We start from the raw sequence: 19,394 nt of genomic DNA, 5'->3' as shown, positions 1-19,394 counted from the left end.
ATGTGGCCTTACCAAGGCATTATAAAGTGGTTGGCAGGCCAAAGATTCTTAAAGGAACCGTGGTAATACAGTGGTATTAACACTTTACATGATCTTGATTCCTCTATTTATGTAGCCCAGAACTGTGCTGGCTTTTTTGGCAGCTGCTGCACACTGCTGGCTCATATTTAAATGGTTGTCCACTAGGACTCCAAGATGACTTTCACAGTTACTACTGTTGAGCAAGGTACCACCTATACTGTACCTGTGCATTTAGTTTTTGTTGCCTAAATGTAGAACCTTAACTCTTTTTACCATTGAATTTCATTTTATTAGATAGTGCCCAATGTTTAAGTTTGTCAAGATCCTTCTGTATCTTTAGCCTATCTTCTGGAGTGTTGGCTATTCCTGCCAGCTTGGTGTCATCTGCAAATTTGATGAGTTCCCCATTTATTCCCTTATCCAAATCATTGATGAAGATGTTGAAGAGTACTGGGCCCAAAACAGAGCCTTGGGGTACTCTACTGCATACTTCCCTCCAAGAAGATGCAGTTCCATTGAGGACTACACGTTAAGTGTGGTTGGTCAACCAGTTACAAATCCATCTGGTGGTGATGCTGTCCAACCCAGATTCTTCTACTTTTATCTAGTAGTAGGTTATGGTCTACCTTATCAAATGCCTTACTGAAGTCCAAGTAAACTATATCAACGGCATTCCTCTGATCCACTAATTTTGTCACATTATCAAAGAATGCAATAAGATTAGTCTGGCATGATCTGTTTTTGACAAACCCATGTTGGCTTTTGGCTATTACTTTGTTTGCTTCTAGGTGTTCGCTAATTCGTTGCTTGATTATCTTTTCCAGAATCTTTCCTGGTATTGAGGTCAGGCTGATAGGACTGTAGTTTTCTGGATCTGTTTTTTCCCTTTTTTGAAGATGGGAACCATATCAGCTCTTTTCCAGTCCTCTGGTAGTTCCCTGGTGCTCCAGGATCTCTGAATGTTATAGTTCAGTGGTTCTGAGATCTTGTCTGCCAGTTCCTTCAGAACCCTGGGGTGTAATCCATCCAGTCCTGTTGATTTGAACTTGTCTAGGGTAGACAGGTGCTCACTTACCATTTTCTTCCCTATTTCCACTTGTATTCCTAATCTGATTTTTGTGGTGCTGTTTTTGATAGGTTGGACTATTTTACCCCTTTGTGTAAAGACAGATGCAAAACATGAGTTAAATAGTTCTGCTCTCTTAAGAATACGCCTCTTGTCTCTGCCGGCAGTAGCACCTGGCAGATACCTGACCTCTTTTGAAGCCTCTATATCCTTTCCTAAATTTACATCCTTTATGATTGAATCACCAATCAGAAGGTGACTTCTCTTTTTGCATACCTTGCTCTTCTTGGCAACTGATGTGTGATACCTAGTTCCCCATTTTGCCTTTCCGAAGTAAGTTCTTCATTTTGGACCATGATCCCCTGCTTATTTGAGTCGTCATTATCACAACTACCTTGACCTGTCTCTTTAGTGTCCCCATTAGGGTCAGTAAGGGCGCTACATCTGTTATGCCGAGTCACAGCAAAAGCTTTGTGTTTATTATGTGTTTATACCTAAATTTCATCATGTGCAGGCTGATGTCATGATATATATGTCATTTGCCCCCTTGCCTCCCCAGATGCTAATAATGCCACTTAAATGTCCTGCACAACAGCAGGACATTTGAGGGTAAAAAAACCTTCAGTAAATGTACCAGTTTATTCACCAGGTCCTGCGAGGTGGGGAAGGAAGTGAGGGGTGCTAGAGGTGTTGCTGCATGGGGATGTGTTGGGAAGGATATGAAGGAAATTTGCCAGAGATGGCATGCAGGTTAGGAAGAGCAGATAGGTGAGTAGCATAGGTCAGGAAGGGTGTTGGGGGGGGGGCATGTTAGGTGCTCTGAGGGTCATGTTAGCTACATGGAGGAAAAGTAGGTCAAGATAGGTGCATGAAGATCTGTGTGTGAGAGAGGTACCTTATCATTTGGCAATGGTCTGTGGGGGAAATGGTTGAGAAACATTCTTGGGAGTGAGCAAGAGGTGCTGTGCAAGTCAGAGACAGTGCATGGGGACAGCACAGGTTGTGAAATGCATGCAAGTGGCCAAGAATCATCACAGGGATCGGAGAGTGTGTTGGGGATGGGTGCATGGGGTGCTACAGGGTGAGGGAAAGCACAAGGGAGTAGCATGGATCAGAATGGAGATGCCTAAGAGGTGCTGCATGGGTCAGGGAACATGCACAGGGGAAGGGTTGGGGAAGGTATGCAGGGCAAGGGGAAGGTGCTATAGAGCAAGGGAAGGCATTTGGGGGTCTGGATTGAGAAGGCGCACACTGGGGTCCCCAAAATGAGCCTCATGGATCATGGAAGATACATGGGGTATGCAACAGGTGTTGCATGGGTTAGGGAAGGCAAGTGGAGGGGGGCACAGGTCGTGGGAAGGTGTGGGAGGTGGCATGACCAGGAAGGGTTCATGGGAGTTCCTTCTTCCTTCCCAGCAGGCAAGTAAATGGCTGCTGCTAGGTGGGGAAGAGTGAGGGATTGCAAGACTGGCTGCAAAATTGTCAAGGAATTAAGAAAATGAAGATCTAGTGACTGCAGCAACAATCCAGCAGCATAGGATATAAATAAAAATATTTTACTACAGATCCCTTTTATCTCTTATAAAACATAAACAATAGAAACTTCATAGTACAAGATAAAAACTTTATTAAATATAATTAATTACTTTGATTTTGATCTCTAAAAGCACTCAGCGATTTGATGAGATTATCAAGCTTACATTATCTGTAAGAAACGGCAAACTTTTACCTGTGAAAGCAGCACCAAAAGATTATTTGTTATAGGTGGTTGATTCATTTACCTTCTTTCTCCCAGTGACCTAGAGTGGACTGCCTGGGAAAAAAGGTAACACCGTCCCAAATCATATTTATTACTTTACAAATCAAGGAGTTTTTTTGTTGCAGGCTTTCCTTCCCTTTACTAGTAGTGGTGCTAACAGCAATGAAATGCCAGCAATGGTTGCTGGAAGAATCAAGCAAAACTTACAGGAAGCAATTAATACTTAGGTTTGTAAATTTCAGGTTGTATTAATTCTAAGAATAAAATTATTTCCATTTTTAAAACTTGGCAACAAGTCATAGTCATGAGATTGCCATTTGCAACATTTCTTACCAGCTTCTCATAGGCAAATTCAATGGGGAAGCTGGCAACAAAGGTCACAATGTGCTCCCATAAATCACTCCCACAGCCTTTTCTTCTGAGGAAACCCACTACAGAGTAAGAGATCTTGTATTCTGTAGCATCCTCTCACCTGTTGTGCTCCAAGTAAGACGGATCTAAGAGTCAATCACTTAAGAATGAGCCAGAAGTGTGCTACAGTTGCAATAAAGCCAATGCTTTATTGCATTGCATCAACAGAGGGATAGTACCAAAATCACATGAGGTATTAGTACCACTTTATACTGTAAGACAGTGGTAGTCAACCTGGTCTCTACCGCCCACTAGTGGGCATTCCAGCTTTCATGGTGGGCGGTAAGGGTTTGCTGTAACTGCTTTATAAATTTTATAAAGTAAAGTTACTTCCCTACTTTATAAATCACCATTACTGTGGAAGCGGTGGGCGGTTAGAAAATTTTACTACTATCAGAGATACAAAAGTGGGCGGTAGGTATAAAAAGGTTGACTACCCCTGCTGTAAGACCATACTTGGAATGCTGCCTCTAGTTTTGGTAGCCACTGCACAAAAAGATGCTAGAAAGAGTGCAAAGAGCAACAAAGATCATTAGGGAACTGAAACTTAAAGCATACAATGAATGGTTGTGATAATTTGGAATATCTGGTCTAATGAAGAGTAGAACTATGGGTGGAATGATAGCGGTCTTCCAATATTTGAGGAGTTGTCACAGAGAAGAGGGGGCCAACCTATTTTGCAAAGCACCTGAGGGCAAGGCAAGAAGTAATGGATAAAAGCTTAACTAAGAGAGATCCAACTTAGCATTAAGGAGAATTTCCCTGTCAGTTAGACTAATTAATCACTGGCTTGCTCCAGAAATTGTGGGTGCTCCATGAGTGGAGGTTTTTAAGAAGAGATTAGACACGCATTTGTCCAAAATGCTCTAGGTTTCATGCTAGAGCAGGGAGTTGGAACTGGAAGACTTCCCAAGTCCCTTCCAACTCTGTTATTCTCAAAGCATTCTGTAACAATGATCATTGCAAATATATTAGCCTTTTTGTTGTTTTTTTCCAGATGAAAAACTGTTTAATTTCCCATGAAGTATTTTTATATGGGTAGGAGAGCATCTTTGAGAACACCTAAGTAATTCTATAGCAACATGACTGACAGGAACAAGAATTGATTTGCTGATTCAGTTTTTAAACGTTGTTTTGCACAATTGCTTCTATTACATTTGACAGCAGAAGTCCAATGGATTAGTTCTTTGCATTTCATTTACAGGATGCACAATTCCTCAAGGCCTTTTTTGTTTTTTGTCTTCATATAGACATCAAATATTTTCCTGCTGATTAATACAAGCTCTTGATGCCACTATGACATGGCAAAATTGGCAAATGTCTACAGTGAGATTTCTGGTTAAAAAAAATTGAGTCCTCTCCTTTCTGCTCTTCATTGTTCAGCTACTCCAATTTACTGGCTGTGTATTGTTTTATTTCTCCAGGAACTTTTAGGAATCTGGAATTAAGCATTAAAAAAAATCAACTTTTTTTCCCTGGTAATCCAGTATCCATTCTATCCCTCCCGGCTCCTTTCAGTAATACACACAGAGATATACACAACAACACATAATCTAGGAACGAAAAGGGATTGATCGTATCTATTAAAATATTTATGTTTATGCAGGAAGGCAAACAATGTTGTATTGGATATGCTAATATCCCTGATTTCTTATATGAAAAGATACTTTAAAATAAAAAATGTGCTTCTAGTTCTATTTGCATAGAACTTCAAAACAAATTTGTCATATTAAAATGCAATTGTAATTCATTTTGTTGACAAGGGATTATGGACCAGAATTTCCAAGATTCAAAGGATAAAGTTGTAATGAAGGAGGAAAAACATCCCTCCCCCAAATACATAAAAATTAGAATATATATATATAAACCTGTCAAGATTATTTAATTATGAATTTTATTTAGCCACCCATCTTGCCCGGTATTCCTAGGCGGCTCATGGCAACCAGGAAAAATATCAACATAAAAACATATCCCATCTTTCCTATCAAGATAACAGATATTGTTAATCCTTTGATTCAACCCTTTGGGCAAAAATCAGCAAGGCCTGAAAAAGATGAACTCTGAGCAACCAAGCAGGAGCAGGAAGGTTCTCCCCATCAGAACAACTTTAGAAATAAATGGGGAAATCCTGTTCCCTCCCCCTTTTTTTGTGTTTTTGTTCTTTTGCTTTACATTCCCAGAGAAGAAGCATCTCTTCAGACTGGCAACTCAACCCAGAGAAAGGTTGGAGATTGAAAGAAAATAGCCATCCTTTGAAATGTGGAACTAGATACAGTTTAGAATCCTTTCTAAGATTTAATTTATGGGCTGATTTTTGTGCTGTGTTTTTGTTGCGCTGTATTTTGGACATGTGGCTGTTCCTGAAAGATTCCTGTTGAGTTAAAGCTTCCCAGAGTTATCCTTTCTTTTTACTTTTTTGCCACTGTTTTCAATTCTGAATAGGTTTCAAAAGCTTAATCTACATAATAAAAGATTTGTATCATCTTCTCATTTCTGGTATCAATAGGGTCATTCATACAGGAAACCTGGCCGTTTACACATCTCAATCATTTAAAGAAACCATTTAAGAGAATAATTTTTACTCTGTTTCTCTTAAGTTGCAGAAAGCACCTACTGAACAAGGACTGTGGGAGACGAAATGTTCAGGGAAGGCTCAGGGATACATCCTGACCTCACCTGAATAATAATTTCTGTCCAGTTTCCTTTTTGATGATGTTGAGTTTATAATAATGCCTCAATGCTCTTGACATCTTCTCATATGTCATATTTCTTCGGTTCTGAAAATTGTTTAAAATTGTGATTACAACATGAGTTTGCTTTCTCTTGCCTAATTACTAATTTGAATTAGAAAAGAGTTGTCAGGAAACCTGCATGCATAACCTCTTTCAGTGGAGATAGGATGGGAATTGTGTATCCAAACATAAATACCTTGTTTTACATATAGTTAAAGTACTAGCTTTATGAATTAATTTAGAATTAAAAGAATGTAAAAGGGAAGCACTGGTGCAATGATAAGACAGCAAACTAAGACCTAGGAAACCCAGATTTAAATCCCCATTCAATCGCTAGCTGACTCTGGCCAGTCGTAATATTTTGGCCCAACTTATTATGCCAAATTGTTCTGACGATTGAATGAGGAATGCCGGTGCATGCTGCCTTGAATTCTTATAGGAAAGTCAAGGCAGACATCCTGTATAATAAATACATGCAAGTACTCCCTTTGTCCCAGACTATATCAAATCGTCTCCTGTGCTCCCATTTAATCTGTCATTATAACAGTTCATTATGAGATCAGGATAGCCCTACCCCCAGCTCCACTTTTAGGAAGTCTAGGAAGTCTGACCAAGGTTATGGCAAATGAAGAGGCACATTTACCCACACCTTGGGAATATAACATTGTTATCTCCAAAGAACATGTGGGACTATAGAAGATATACAAATTGGTGCCCTCCAGGTAGGCTGAGAGTGCTAGTCCTAATCAGTGCATCTGAACAGAAATTTATCTCTATTTATGGAATTTAGAAGGATTGCCTTATTTAGTACCTTTTGATTACCCCAGAGTCCAGCAAGGCCATTGGGATTTACAACCCGAAAGATCTTGGTTTCTTTGTCTTCCCACTTGATAAATGATTCATACTGGCTATCAGAGAGGAGCCGGTAGATGTAATCCAAAAGTAACCTACAGTCTGGGAATTAGTGACATTGAGAGAAATGTTGTTCAAGACAGAATAACAAGGGTTAGTCCCTGCTACACTGCACCACTGTTAAAGACAGCTGTAGGATGCATTTGCAAGTGACCATAGCTGAGTAGTGAATAAAGTTGGATTCCCAGGCTTCCAAATCTGTGCTGTTAACCAATGAGGGGAGGGGAGCAAATGCCCTTGATGTACAAGAACAGGTAAGCAATCCTGTCAACTGAATAGCAAAACAATACCATCTTGGTAACCTTACCCTTACCTGATATTTTCCCACTGACCGGAGCAGCAGATTTTACAGGAAAAGAGCAAATGTTTCCACAATGGCTGATCTCTGGGTTGCTATAAACAAGAGGTGTCCCAGGAGTACAGAGTGTCTTGGCAGAAGACTGAGATGAGTCAGAGTAACTTGCATGACTAGTGAAGATTGTTGGATATTCCAAAGGCAATGCAGGGACCTTATCTGGGAAATCTTCTAAGTTGCACTTGGTACCTGTGAGAGGAGACCAGATACAAAACAGCTTTTGACATTTTCTAAGCCAGCCCTCTTCAATCTGGAGCTCACTAAATACAGTGTAGCAATCTGAAAAATATCAGGTTGGGAAAGGTAGGTCTACACCTAATCCACTGGAATTGGATTAGAATTGGATTGGAATTGATGTAACAGAAGGTACTGCAGTTAGATACATTAGCTGTGGTTGTTTTGCTATGAACATGGTCATCTTTGAAGTCTGTTTGGTCATATATTTCTTTTATATGAAGAAAACTCTGTCTCAGATTATTTGTGCCAAGACCAATTCTTGAATATTTTGTAAATGTTTATGATAGTGATCCATACAAATTCATTATTTATTTACCTAAACTTTACTGTAGGCAGACAGGCAGCAGAGAGACAGATAGTTTCAACTGACTGAGTCAGAATACTGGTTTGCTTAAGCTAATGCCATCCTAACTGATGTATCAAGGGAAAAGACATACAGTATAGCAGGAGCCACTTCCTGGGGCTTTGCTATAAAAATCACAGTTGACTTTCATCTTAACTCCCCAACCATTGTTTTTCTTTTGAGTCATATCTTTAAATTAGAAAGTTATGTGAAGGAATGCTTTGCTTACAGAACTATAGTTAACCTCCCATAAGGTGCTCTAGTGGTGTTGGAGAAGACTCCTGAGAATAACTTAGATAAAGAATACAAGCAAATGGCTCAATGAATGCATCAATCCAGAGTTCCACCTGAGGCACAACCAGGTTCAGATAATATTTTGAGTACATTATGCAAAGTATCCGTTCCCTTGTGAAATTTATAATGTTGGAAAAGATAGAAGAAAATAAATGAAGAAATGACCAGAAGCAAGTTGGACTGACTGAATTTCATCAGTGATCAGTGACACTAAGGGCCAGTTTGGGGACAGAACCTCCTGGAGACAATCTATGTGGTCACTAAGGGTCGCCACAGACTTTATGGCACATTATTAATTAAACTTGTTCTGTCAGTATGGTAACCAATAAGCTCGAGCATTAACACTGCAATATCTCAGGAAGAGGTAATTCCTAATTTAGGAAATGAGGTGCTGAAAACTTTATATGGAACCCTCTGGAGCAGGGGTCTCCAACCTTGGCAACTTTAAGACTTGTGGACTTCACACTAACAGCTTTTCTGGCTGAGGAACTCTGGGAGTTGAAGTCCACAAGTCTTAAAATTGTCAAGGTTGGAGACCCCTGCTCTGGAGGATCAGTATGGATTTTTGCCTGTGTATCCTCCTGTATACTGTAGATACTGGCCCAAAATGTGAGCCAAAGATTATCTAGCATGATGCATATAACCACTGTTCCACAGCACTCACCTTCTGCAGTGCTCTGGGTCAGGTTATGGTCTATATCCCAAAAGGAAATATTAAAGAGAGGGCTACACACAAGAGCTCTTCTCTGGGTCTTTATGTATTGGAGTAATTCATATAATACATCTCCTATGAGAAAATAAACACAAATGCCAATTTCTCTCCATTTGTATCAATACAAACTGGTGACAAAAATGATGCAATTTTTGAGTACCTTGACCCCCTCCATTTGCTGTTTATTTCAAAAGGACTATTTCAACTATTTCAACTTGGGGAATTTCTAATGTTTGCAAACCAGAAATATAGTTTTATTGCACACGTTTGTGGGAATCTGAAATTTTATGTTAAAACTTGCAATGCATTCAGCACATTCAATTTGAATTAGTTTACCTCCTGCCCCAAGGAAATACAATTTGAAAAACATGTATTAATATAAGCATGATCAAACAGCCACTACCTGGTTCTTTCTATCAGACATCTATCACATTGTAAAGCTGCTGGATCCATGGGCTTTGGTTCAACCAATACGTTATTGTCAATAATAAAACACAATTTGGAAGGCAAATCTATTTCAAAGGACATTAGAGACTTCATGCATCTCATAGTCTTTGAATTATTTCTCATTTATACTTGCTACATGGGATAATTCCGAGATAAGAATGCAAACACACAAAGCCTTGACCAAGGAGGCAACACCTCTAACCTGAATTAGGAGCCCGAAATTTGAAATCTTCCTTGGTGAGAATACAAAGGGCTTTTCCATTCATTTCAAAGTTACTATCATCAGATTTCCTGAGTGAATATTCTTTTTCAGCCCATCTTAGCCAATGAATCACATCATCTTTGCTCCATAGAAAGGGTTGGATTCCTGAAATCAAACCAGATTACATGTAAATTAACAAATCTACCCAGTCAGTTTTTTGCCCTTCTTTTGGAAGAAGCATAAAATGTCTCAAAAAAACAAATAAAGGGCATCTCAGCAATTATTATTAGAACTCATTCACTCCAACAAATAACACTCTCCACAGTTTTTAAAGATAGGTCAATAACTTTTCAAAAGGAGATTTTTTTTAAAAAAAAGAATATTCTCTGTCATAGGAAGCAATCTTACATGAGGTCCCGTGACCCGTCAAAACCGCGTTGCACAAAAGCGCGGTCGACGCAATCGCGTATGTGACGTCATCACAACGTGACGAAAAAGATCGAAAAATTGAAATAAAAATTAAATTACAGCAAGCCGATTCACATAAAGGTAAGGGTTAAGGGTTAGGGTTAGGTTAAGGGTTAGGGTTAGGTTTAGAGCGTTAGCGTTACGTTTAGCGTTAGGTTAAGGGTTAGCGTTAGGTTTTTCATTAGGTTAAGGGTTAGGTTTAGGGTTAGGTTAAGGGTTAGGTTTGGGGGGGTTAGGGTAAGGTTTTCACTTTATTTTTACATTTTTCGATCTTTTTCGTCGCGCTGTGATGACGTCACATACGCGCTTTCGTCGACCGCGATTTTGTCGTCCGCGGTTTTGTGGTGGAACCACGAGGTCCAACTAACTGATTATCTACTCCTTGTTTCCTCAACCAGATGTCTACAAGATGTATCAGGCTAGAATCCTAACAACTGCAGGCAATTTTTTGCCTGATCTGATACACTGCAACTCAAGATGTGCTGGACTATGACTACAGCTGGGGAATACTGGAGTTGCAGAAGACAACTAATCTGTACAGTGTTGTCCTTACATTAGGTGCAGCTAACACTTTCTAAGCCAAGATTGCTTAACCACAAACGGTATAGTGGAGTGCACGCCAAAAAGTAGGAGCACCAAGCTAAAATTTAAATTAGGTTTAATTTAAGTGTAATCAAAATAAAAATAAACTCATTTAATACAGACAATAAGAATATGTATGTATGTATGTATGTATGTATGTATGTATGTATGTATGTATATGTATAAGTATATATGTATGTTTGTTTTCGTAGGTGTAGATTGAAATCTCAATCTTACACAGGAAAAGACCCGAATACAACAAGACCAGCATACTTACACCCATGAAAATCTACGAAAACAAATATATATATCCAAAGCTTTAAGGAACCACCTTTGAAAAGCTGCCTTAAATAAGACCTCTTCTACTCACTTAGTCGGCCTGGCAATGTGCAGATTTGTCCATCATAGAGCGACTTTACTGACGTCTTCAAAGTGGAGTGCAATGGTAAGGGCAAAGATGATGTAGCCACAGGAGTAAAAGAGCCAGCTGTCACTTCAACCTTAAGGGAGGAGAAAGACACTGAAACTGTATAGGAACTCAGATGTATTTCCCCAATGCCTCTTCTGTTACTCTGCACTGCCTAGAAGCTGGATAAGTAAGAATCTATGAAGTAAAATGTTTATAATGTAACTAAAACCAATATGCTTCAGCAGAAAGTCTGCTGAATAGGCAGGAGAGAGACCCAGGTGAAATATTGTCCCTAGTCTTTGTGGGAAAACTTGGATCAACAATTGTCTCCAAAGCTAAACTATATCTCAGAATTGCTATGTGGATAAAATGGATCAAATACATAGAGAAAAGATGAGATAAAAGCTGCAGACCTATAAAAGGCGAGAAGCATTAAGTAATTAAGAAAAAGTCGTTAGACATCACTATAGCCATTTTTGAAGATTGTGGTTTAGTGAAACTGTGTTTATCAAGGAGGGATATGCAATTGGGGTGACTACAATAGCAAGCAAGAAAAGAGAAAGAGAAGGGGAGGGGAGAAGGCAAGGGTGCGAAAGAGAGAGAGGGAGGGAGAGAGATCTGCTGGACAAATTGGCTGGTGAAATTGGTTCCCGAGCTCCATTTTCACTGGCAGAGGGTTGCAGGACACAATCGCAGCCGAAAACAGACGCTCAGGCCACCACAGGTGCTCACAACACTCCCGAGTGATTTTGAGCTGGCCACGCCCACCCTGGCCCAATAAGGTCAAACACAACCTGATGCGGCCTTCAATGAAATCGAGTTTGACACCCCTGTCTACATTAAACTGTTTATGTGTATCTTTTTAAACAAAGCCCATGATATATATTATACATTGCTGTAAATTGAGATTCTCTCTCTCTCTCTCTCTCTCTCTCTCTCTGTGTGTGTGTGTAGAAATTAGGAGCTGAGATTAAGCATATGAAGTGAGTCTGGGAAGTTAAACAAACACAAACACACACCTACCTAGCAGAGGCATGTGCAGGGCATGGGGAGGGAGGGGAAGGCAAGATGGCTATGATGGTGAGATGAAAGCGCCACTGATTTTTGTGTCACATCTCACCATTAAAACACCATCTTAATTTATTTGCCCACACTCTGCAGACACTCCTGAAATCTGAAAATAAAGCAGCTGTAGATTGTTAAAATTCACAAATTAATAAATACCTAAGTTTAGGTACCGTGCTTAAGAGTAGAGTTCACCAAATATTTGATGAAGCAAACTCTTAATTCCTGAATGTATATTCCATAATAAACAAATTATGTTTATTCTTCATCATATCACAAAAACCATTGTTGATTTTGCAGCTGCAATTCTTTTACCATTGCATGCATATCTTATTCAGATTGACTTCAAAAAAAGTTTCAGATTCATTCTTAAACACCAGGCGATAAAGAAAACGAAAGTGAAAGATGCCTACATCCTTTTCATTTCAGTTTTGTTCTGGTAGCTTGTTTTTAAAAAATATTTTTAGTACTGTACTTTAATTATAATGGTATAGCATAATAGGTGTCACTTTTACTGGTTTGATATTTTATATATCTATATTTATAGATGCACCCACTTTTAATTTGACTGAAAATTGCTCCGTCCTGCCAAGCAGTATATTAATCCATGCAACCTGCCTGTAAATAAGTAAATGATTTCCAAAGATCTTTATTTGAAAAGAAAAAGTACCATTCCATGTCTGTGTACACAACAATAATGCATGATTTAAACAAGTGTTCCCATAGATGGTGTCCTCCTTCTCTGATTGTGGAGAAATGTATTTTAACTTACAAAAAATAAGGCTTCTACAGCTTCTCATACAGGAATGCAAAACACACATGGTCTTCTAGATCAGCGTTTTTCAGACATGGCAACTTTACGATGTGCAGAGGTTCAACTCCATTTGCTGGCCACAGAATTCTGGGAGTTGAAGTCCACATATCTTAAAGTTGCCAAATCTGAAAAACGCTGGTCTAAAGCAGAGGGCTAAATGGGAAAAGAATGGGAAATTCAGGGAGGGAATAAGGTCGCCCTTATCGGAAGTAAATTTTCCCAATCAGGCACTATTGCTTGTTTTAAAGTACAGTACCCATATTTCCCAACAATGGCATGCTATGAGTCCCATGGGTTAAGGAATACTGGCTTGCAGCATTCCTAAGAGACTTGCCTTCTGGCATAGCTCCTGTCCTCTGAATCAGAGGTCTCCAACCTTGGCAACTTTGGGGAGTTGAAGTCCTCCATGCTTAAAGTTGCCAAGGTTCGAGACCCCTGCTCTGGATCACTCTTCTTTCAGAGCTGAGGATGACCATGACTCTATCTGCCTTTCTAAAAGTCTTGAATACTTATTTGAGATGGGCAGCTATAGAAATTGATTGGTTAAATGAATAAGTGAATAAATAAACATGCCCTGAAGCAATGCTGGATGGGAATCACACTGCAGCACAAGACTCCAGGCTTAAAATAGCTCCCTTCCACTTTCTACCCCAGAGTTTAAAGATAAAGGGAAGGATACAGCCCAGATTAAAAAAGAAAAGCTTTTAAGCATTGCTTGCATGAATCGAGCCTTAGAATAAGCGATCCCCTATTTTCCCATTTGAAAGAGCTTCATTCACTCACACCCGAATTAATTTTGACCAACAAACAGTAAAAGAGTTGGAAGAGACCATAGAGCTCATCTAGTCCAACCCCCTTCTCACGCAGGAAACCTGTGCTAGGGATCCCAACTGCCGATCGACAAGCTCAGTGTCGTAGCTGGTTGCTTAACGTCTCCCTTTTCTTGTGAAAAATCTGGGGAATTCCGGACTTTGTCCATTTTGAAACGATTTGCTTTTGAACCACCAGAGAAAAGCTTTCCGTGGATTCAGTCCAGAGAACCCCAACGCTTTCCGAAGCGAGGGAAGTACTCAGAGACGCTGCCCTCCTCCAAACGCCTCAATTTATGCAACCCGTGTTTCCAGACCGTATGAAGGAGAGGGATGTGGTGATCAGGGAAGCCGCCTGGCGAAAACGCCGCCTCGGTGGGTCAGACCTCGGCAGGCATGGATGAGCAGTGGGCGAGAGGACGTGAAAGAAGGAAATCGAGGGCGCTGGGACAGGGCAGGGAGAGCAAGGAAGATCGAGGGCTCAGAGCGCCTACTCCTCTCCCCAACTCCTTACCTGCATTACAAGGAGAGTGGAGGGGAGGGGAGGGAACCGCGGGGCCGGTGATCGTCCGGATGCGCCCAGAAGCCAATCCAATTCCCCACCAGCCTTCTTCTTTCAGCCCAGGCAGTGCTCGCTGTCCTTCCGGAAAATGAAAACGAAAGGCGGCTCCGAAAGGTGCTGGAGCTTGGCCCGCCACACAGCCACCGTCCGCGCTCGGAGCAACCTCTGAGTATCTCTCTCTGTGTGTCGCCCCAGTGCTGGCTTATTCCGCCTCTTGGCGAACTGCCCGCGGGACTGGCGGCGCTTCCAAAGACCGGCGCTCCACTCTGACGACGCCTTTTCCCTCCGTGAATTCAGTCCAGACGGGGTTGGGTTGACCTCGTGTGCCTGCTCGATAGGGCGGGGTTGGGATTTCGCACCCTCAAAACTAGCGCCACTCACTGCTCCGAGGCAGGAGAGCCCAAGCGAAACCTTGCGGGACGAAAGGGCCCCGCTCTTGCGGGACAGCTAATCGCTTCCCCTTCCCTCCCGGCCCCAAACGTTGGCTTATGATTGCGGAGTTAAACCAAGCCGGCGTGCTAATATTTGTTGTATTTAATAACAAGGAACATTTGCAATATCAACTGGTGCCTCTGAACAAACCGGTGCACGGCCACTTTACGTTCAGAGTCATACAGGCGAAACCATCAATTTAAATAATTTGTATACCAATCGTGCATCACGGTATTCCTGAGAAGTGTTATAAGTGGAGGTGGGGGGAATTGTGTTTTACTTCTCCCTGGAAGTTATGTAAACAAAACTCCATGATAGCCAACCAGATCAGAGTCTTCTTCAGTCTAGGGCAGGCAGGCCTGCACAACTTTTTCTCCCTGAGGGGGTGTGCCAAGTCCGTTTCACTTTTTAAATAGGTGAGGCTAGGACAAAACTAAATCTATTAAACACACTATAATTCTCAGAAACAGAAGATAAATATTGTAGGTGATTAAAACCCAGGCTTTCTTTGGAAAATAAAAGTAGATTGAGCTAGTAGAGAAGACCTTGTGAGGAAGAATGGATAGCAGGAAGTAATTTCACTAGTTTGGTGTGCTCACACTTATTGCTGGAAATTACTGAGGGGAATTTCCAGTTTACTTTGTATACAGCATATTCTCAGTCATTCTCTCTACCCAGATCAGAGCAAGCACAGAAGCCACTCAGTTTGGCTAGCAAAATATCTAGCCTGATCTTTATTTATTAAACACCAGCAAATGTCAAACAGAGTTAACTGGCAAAACCAGGATAAAAAGCAAGAAAAATAGACGGCAACAACAACAAACAACAGGCAACAATTTACATTATCTATGTACAGTATCTATATTTATCAAGAGGAACAGGATTTTCCAGCACCACTGAAAATAATGCCGTGGATGTTAGCATGAAGGATCTCAAAAGGGAACAGCCTTACTTATTCCAGCTTTAATTTTTTTATGTGCATAACAGTAGCAGAATAAAGATGGTAAATAGGAAACTATTCTGAACCATGGAAAGAAAAAAACAATCTGATGAAAGGAAATAATGTGTCCAACATTTAAGACGTTTTCTCAATAAGGGTCCCTTGACAGTGAGAAGGGCAGCATATAAATTCAATAACTAAAATAAAAAATAAAATAAATTTAAAATGTACCCACCAACCCCAAAAATGTCAAGTGGGGGGGAGAGAAAAATATTCCATGATGATCATAGGGATACAGTATGTCAACATTTATAAGATGGCAGGCATGGTACAATGATGTATATGTCCTTTTCCTGGTCTCTTTTTTATTTTCTTTCACTTTCTGTTCACTTTAAACTGATCTGAATGAACAAAGTTGCCTCCTGCAAAGGCTCACATGCCTTTGCTTCTCCTTTATGTCTTATGGGAGGGACCAATCATCTCCAAGCCTTATTCCTGAGTCACCCCTTTTGTCTTAACTGCTCTTGCCTTCTGGCAGCTCTGCGCATGCGCACACTGGGAACAGACTCCCCCTGTTCCTCTGCCTTGCTGATGTGTGACTCTGGAGGCTCCAGTGGCAGTACATAACTCCCAGATGGCCCCCGGCCTCCTCTCTGCCTCTGATGCAGAGCCCTCGTCTGAGCCTTTCCCAAACTCCAGGATTGACCTATGTTTAAGGTGACCAGACGTCCCGATTTCAGTGGGATAGTCACGCTTTATAACAATTTGTCCCATTTCCCGCTGCGTTTTTAAAAAGTCCCGATTTTCTGGCTTCATGTTGAAAGCCCAGTGGATTTGCTTAAGAAACCAGGGCAAGACAAAAGATACCCTGTCTAATTCCTCTCTCTGTCTCAGTACTTTCATTGAAGATATTAAAACGTTAAAGCAACAAAACGGACCCCTCCCGTGCCCCTTTTACTCACTTTTATAAGAAAAAATGACCAAGTACCATAGAGCTGCAGGAAACACTTGGCTAGAGAGGGAAGCGACTATTACTTCCTGGATTTTCCGGAGGGGAGGGGCACGGAGGTTGGAGGTCTGCTCCAAAATGGTGGCAAAGTTTCTTTGAAAAATATTTCCCTGACTAATTTCACCATTTTAAGTTGCTCAGTTCTTTGTATAAACATCTACATCATTCTGGATTGACTTGGAATGCTCACTTGTGCCTGCTGGTAAGTGAACTGGGTTTTTTTCTTTTATTTTTTTAATGTATTTTAAAATAATATTTTATTTATCGTGCATAGGATTTTTTAAAATATTTTTATTCTGTGTGGATTCTTTTTTTAAATTGTCTTAGACTATTTAAAAAAAGATTCTATCCAAAATAAATTCTATGCACAATACTTTGAAATGTTTTACTTCAATTTATTCTGTGTGGATTCTTTTTTTAAATTGTCTTAGACTATTTAAAAAAAGATTCTATACAAAATACCAGCTGCAGTTATTCACTTAAAACTGTGGCAAGAAAGGTGATATAGTGACCAAAGTTACAATGGCATTGAAAAAAGTGACTGATGACCATTTTCACACTTAGCGACCATTTTCACACAGCGACCATTGCAGCATCCTCATGGTCACGCGATCAAAATTTTGAAGTTTGGCAACAGATTCGTATTTATGATGATTTCAGTGTCCTGGGGTCATATAATCACCTTTTGACAAAGTCAAATGGGGAAACCAAATTCACTTATGCTACTAACTTATCAGTTGCAGTTATTCACTTAAGAACTGTGGCAAGAAAGGTGGTATAGTGACCAAAGTTACAATGGCATTGAAAAAAGTGACTGATGACCATTTTTCACACTTAGTGACCATTTTCACACTTAGCGACCATTGCAGCATCCTCATGGTCATGTGATCAAAATTTTGATGTTTGGCAATTTATATTTGTAAATTGTAGTTATGTTGAAATAAAAAATATTACAATACTATTTTTGCATTGTATGAAAATTTTTGTTGCTCCGTATAAAATTTTTAATCAAGCCCCTCCCCCCCCGGGTCAAAGGTGTCCCTCTTTACCAATCTGAAAATCTGGTCACCTTACCTATATTCCTCCCCAACCTCCTCACTGTCTGACTCTGTTGCAAGCTCCGAAGGCTGCCGGCGGACCACAACACAAGCTGGGATGAAACTGTGAACTGAAAACACTACATAGTCTTCTCTAAGGCTCTTTAATGTGTTTATGGTAATAGCTAGGCTGCATTAACAGAGGGACAGACAGAATCAAGATCATGTGAAATTCTACTGCCACTTTACAAGCCTTAGTAAGACCACACTTGGACTATGGCATCCAGTTCTAGTCACCAAATATAAAAAAGACATTGAGAGTCTAGAAAGAGTACAGAGAAGAGCAACAAGAATGATCAGGGGGCTGGAGGCTAAAACGTACGAAGAACTGTTACAGGAATTGGGCATGTCTAGTCTAGTGAAAAGAAGAACTAGGGATGACATGAGAGCAATGTTCCAATATTTAAGAGGCTCCTACAAATCAGGGGGGGTTAAACTGTTTTCCAAAGCACCAAAAGCCAAGACAAGAAACAGTGGATGGAAACTAACCAAGGAGAGAAGCAACCTAGAATTAAGGAGAAATTTCCTAATGGTGAGAGCAATCAACCAATGGAATAGCTTGCCTTCAGAAGTTGTGGATGCGCAATCACTGGAGGCTTTCCAATAGAAACTGGACAACCATTTGCCTGAAATGATATTGGATCTCCTGCTTGAGCAGTGAGTGGATTAGAAGACCTCATAAAGGTCACTTCCAACTATTATTGCATGTTCTATGCTTTAATGTTGTTGCTATTTTTTGTTGTTTTTGTTCTTAGGTTTTGCTTTTATCATCTTAGAAATATGCTAGATAAAAAGACAAGTCAATCAATTAGCACTTTCAGATTTCCTTCCTTAGTAGATAGCCACATTGTGCTAGACCGTGACTTAAGCATGGTTTATTAATAATCCACAAATAGTTGGATTCACACCATATTCAACAAATTTCAGTTTACAGACCATTATAGGTGGAGTGCCTTAACATAAAACCAAACAAATCACTTAGTTTATTTTATGATATGTGTTTGGTATCATATAAATACATTTTAATGAAATCTTATTTTTCATTAAATTATTAAACTTTTATAATGTGGATATTAAGATAGTATTAACTGACGTGGAATATATTAGAACAGCTGAAATGTGAAAAGAAGTATGTCCCAGAGACTCATTGAAGTTCATCAACCGTACATAGATTTTAGAGAAGCTACTGTTGGAAGAAATATCCTTCTGGGTTCAGTTCATAAGGTATTCTGTTGCCATAAGGCATTCTGTTGCAAGCAGAGGAGTGAAGGACTCTTACTGTAGTTCTCCAAATACCTATTTCACTGTGTATGTGGTTTGCAGAGGCACACCAGAATCAGAATTAGAAGTGGTAACTTCATTAGTGAATCTACTCCCTGAAAATGTCATATTAGCTTGGGAATTCTGGGAATTGAAGTCCACTGATCTTAAACTTGTCAAGACTGAGAAACATTGGGAACCCCTCAGTTAGAGAGGGGCAATAATGGATTAATAGAGCAATGTATGATTAGGGAATAAAATATTTTATAATTGTTAAATATATTTAATAAGATATTTATTAAATAATAAATTATTAAAATATATTGAACATATTGAATAATTAGAAAAAAGATCCTCATTGTAAGGGAAATAGGGGGCATAAAATGCACTAATTTAATAAATAACAATAAAAATTAATAACTACAACAGTGGTTATTGCGATTTTTAAGACATGCA

General features: G+C 39.9%; 1 protein-coding gene across 1 annotated transcript; it reads right to left on the bottom strand.

Annotated features, from left to right (window-relative positions):
- Positions 1-2,690: 2,690 nt before the first annotated feature.
- On the bottom strand, positions 2,691-14,491 carry ETV7 (ETS variant transcription factor 7). The gene is made up of 8 exons (XM_014056577.2): positions 14,153-14,491; positions 10,912-11,041; positions 9,492-9,656; positions 8,795-8,917; positions 7,215-7,445; positions 6,801-6,943; positions 5,934-6,034; positions 2,691-4,695 (listed from the first exon to the last, which is right to left on the bottom strand). The coding sequence occupies exons 1-8, from the start codon at positions 14,156-14,158 to the stop codon at positions 4,641-4,643; spliced, it is 954 nt and encodes a 317-aa protein (XP_013912052.1). The 5' UTR covers positions 14,159-14,491; the 3' UTR covers positions 2,691-4,640.
- Positions 14,492-19,394: the final 4,903 nt, after the last annotated feature.

The sequence above is a fragment of the Thamnophis sirtalis genome, unplaced genomic scaffold (genome assembly GCF_051295495.1).
Source record: "Thamnophis sirtalis isolate CommonGarterSnake01/CBP01778 unplaced genomic scaffold, rThaSir2_p1.2 scaffold_7, whole genome shotgun sequence".
Classification (NCBI taxonomy): Eukaryota; Metazoa; Chordata; class Lepidosauria; order Squamata; family Natricidae; genus Thamnophis; species Thamnophis sirtalis.
The sequence above is the reverse complement of the archived record's forward strand: the minus strand, read 5'-3'. Positions and strand labels throughout refer to the sequence as shown.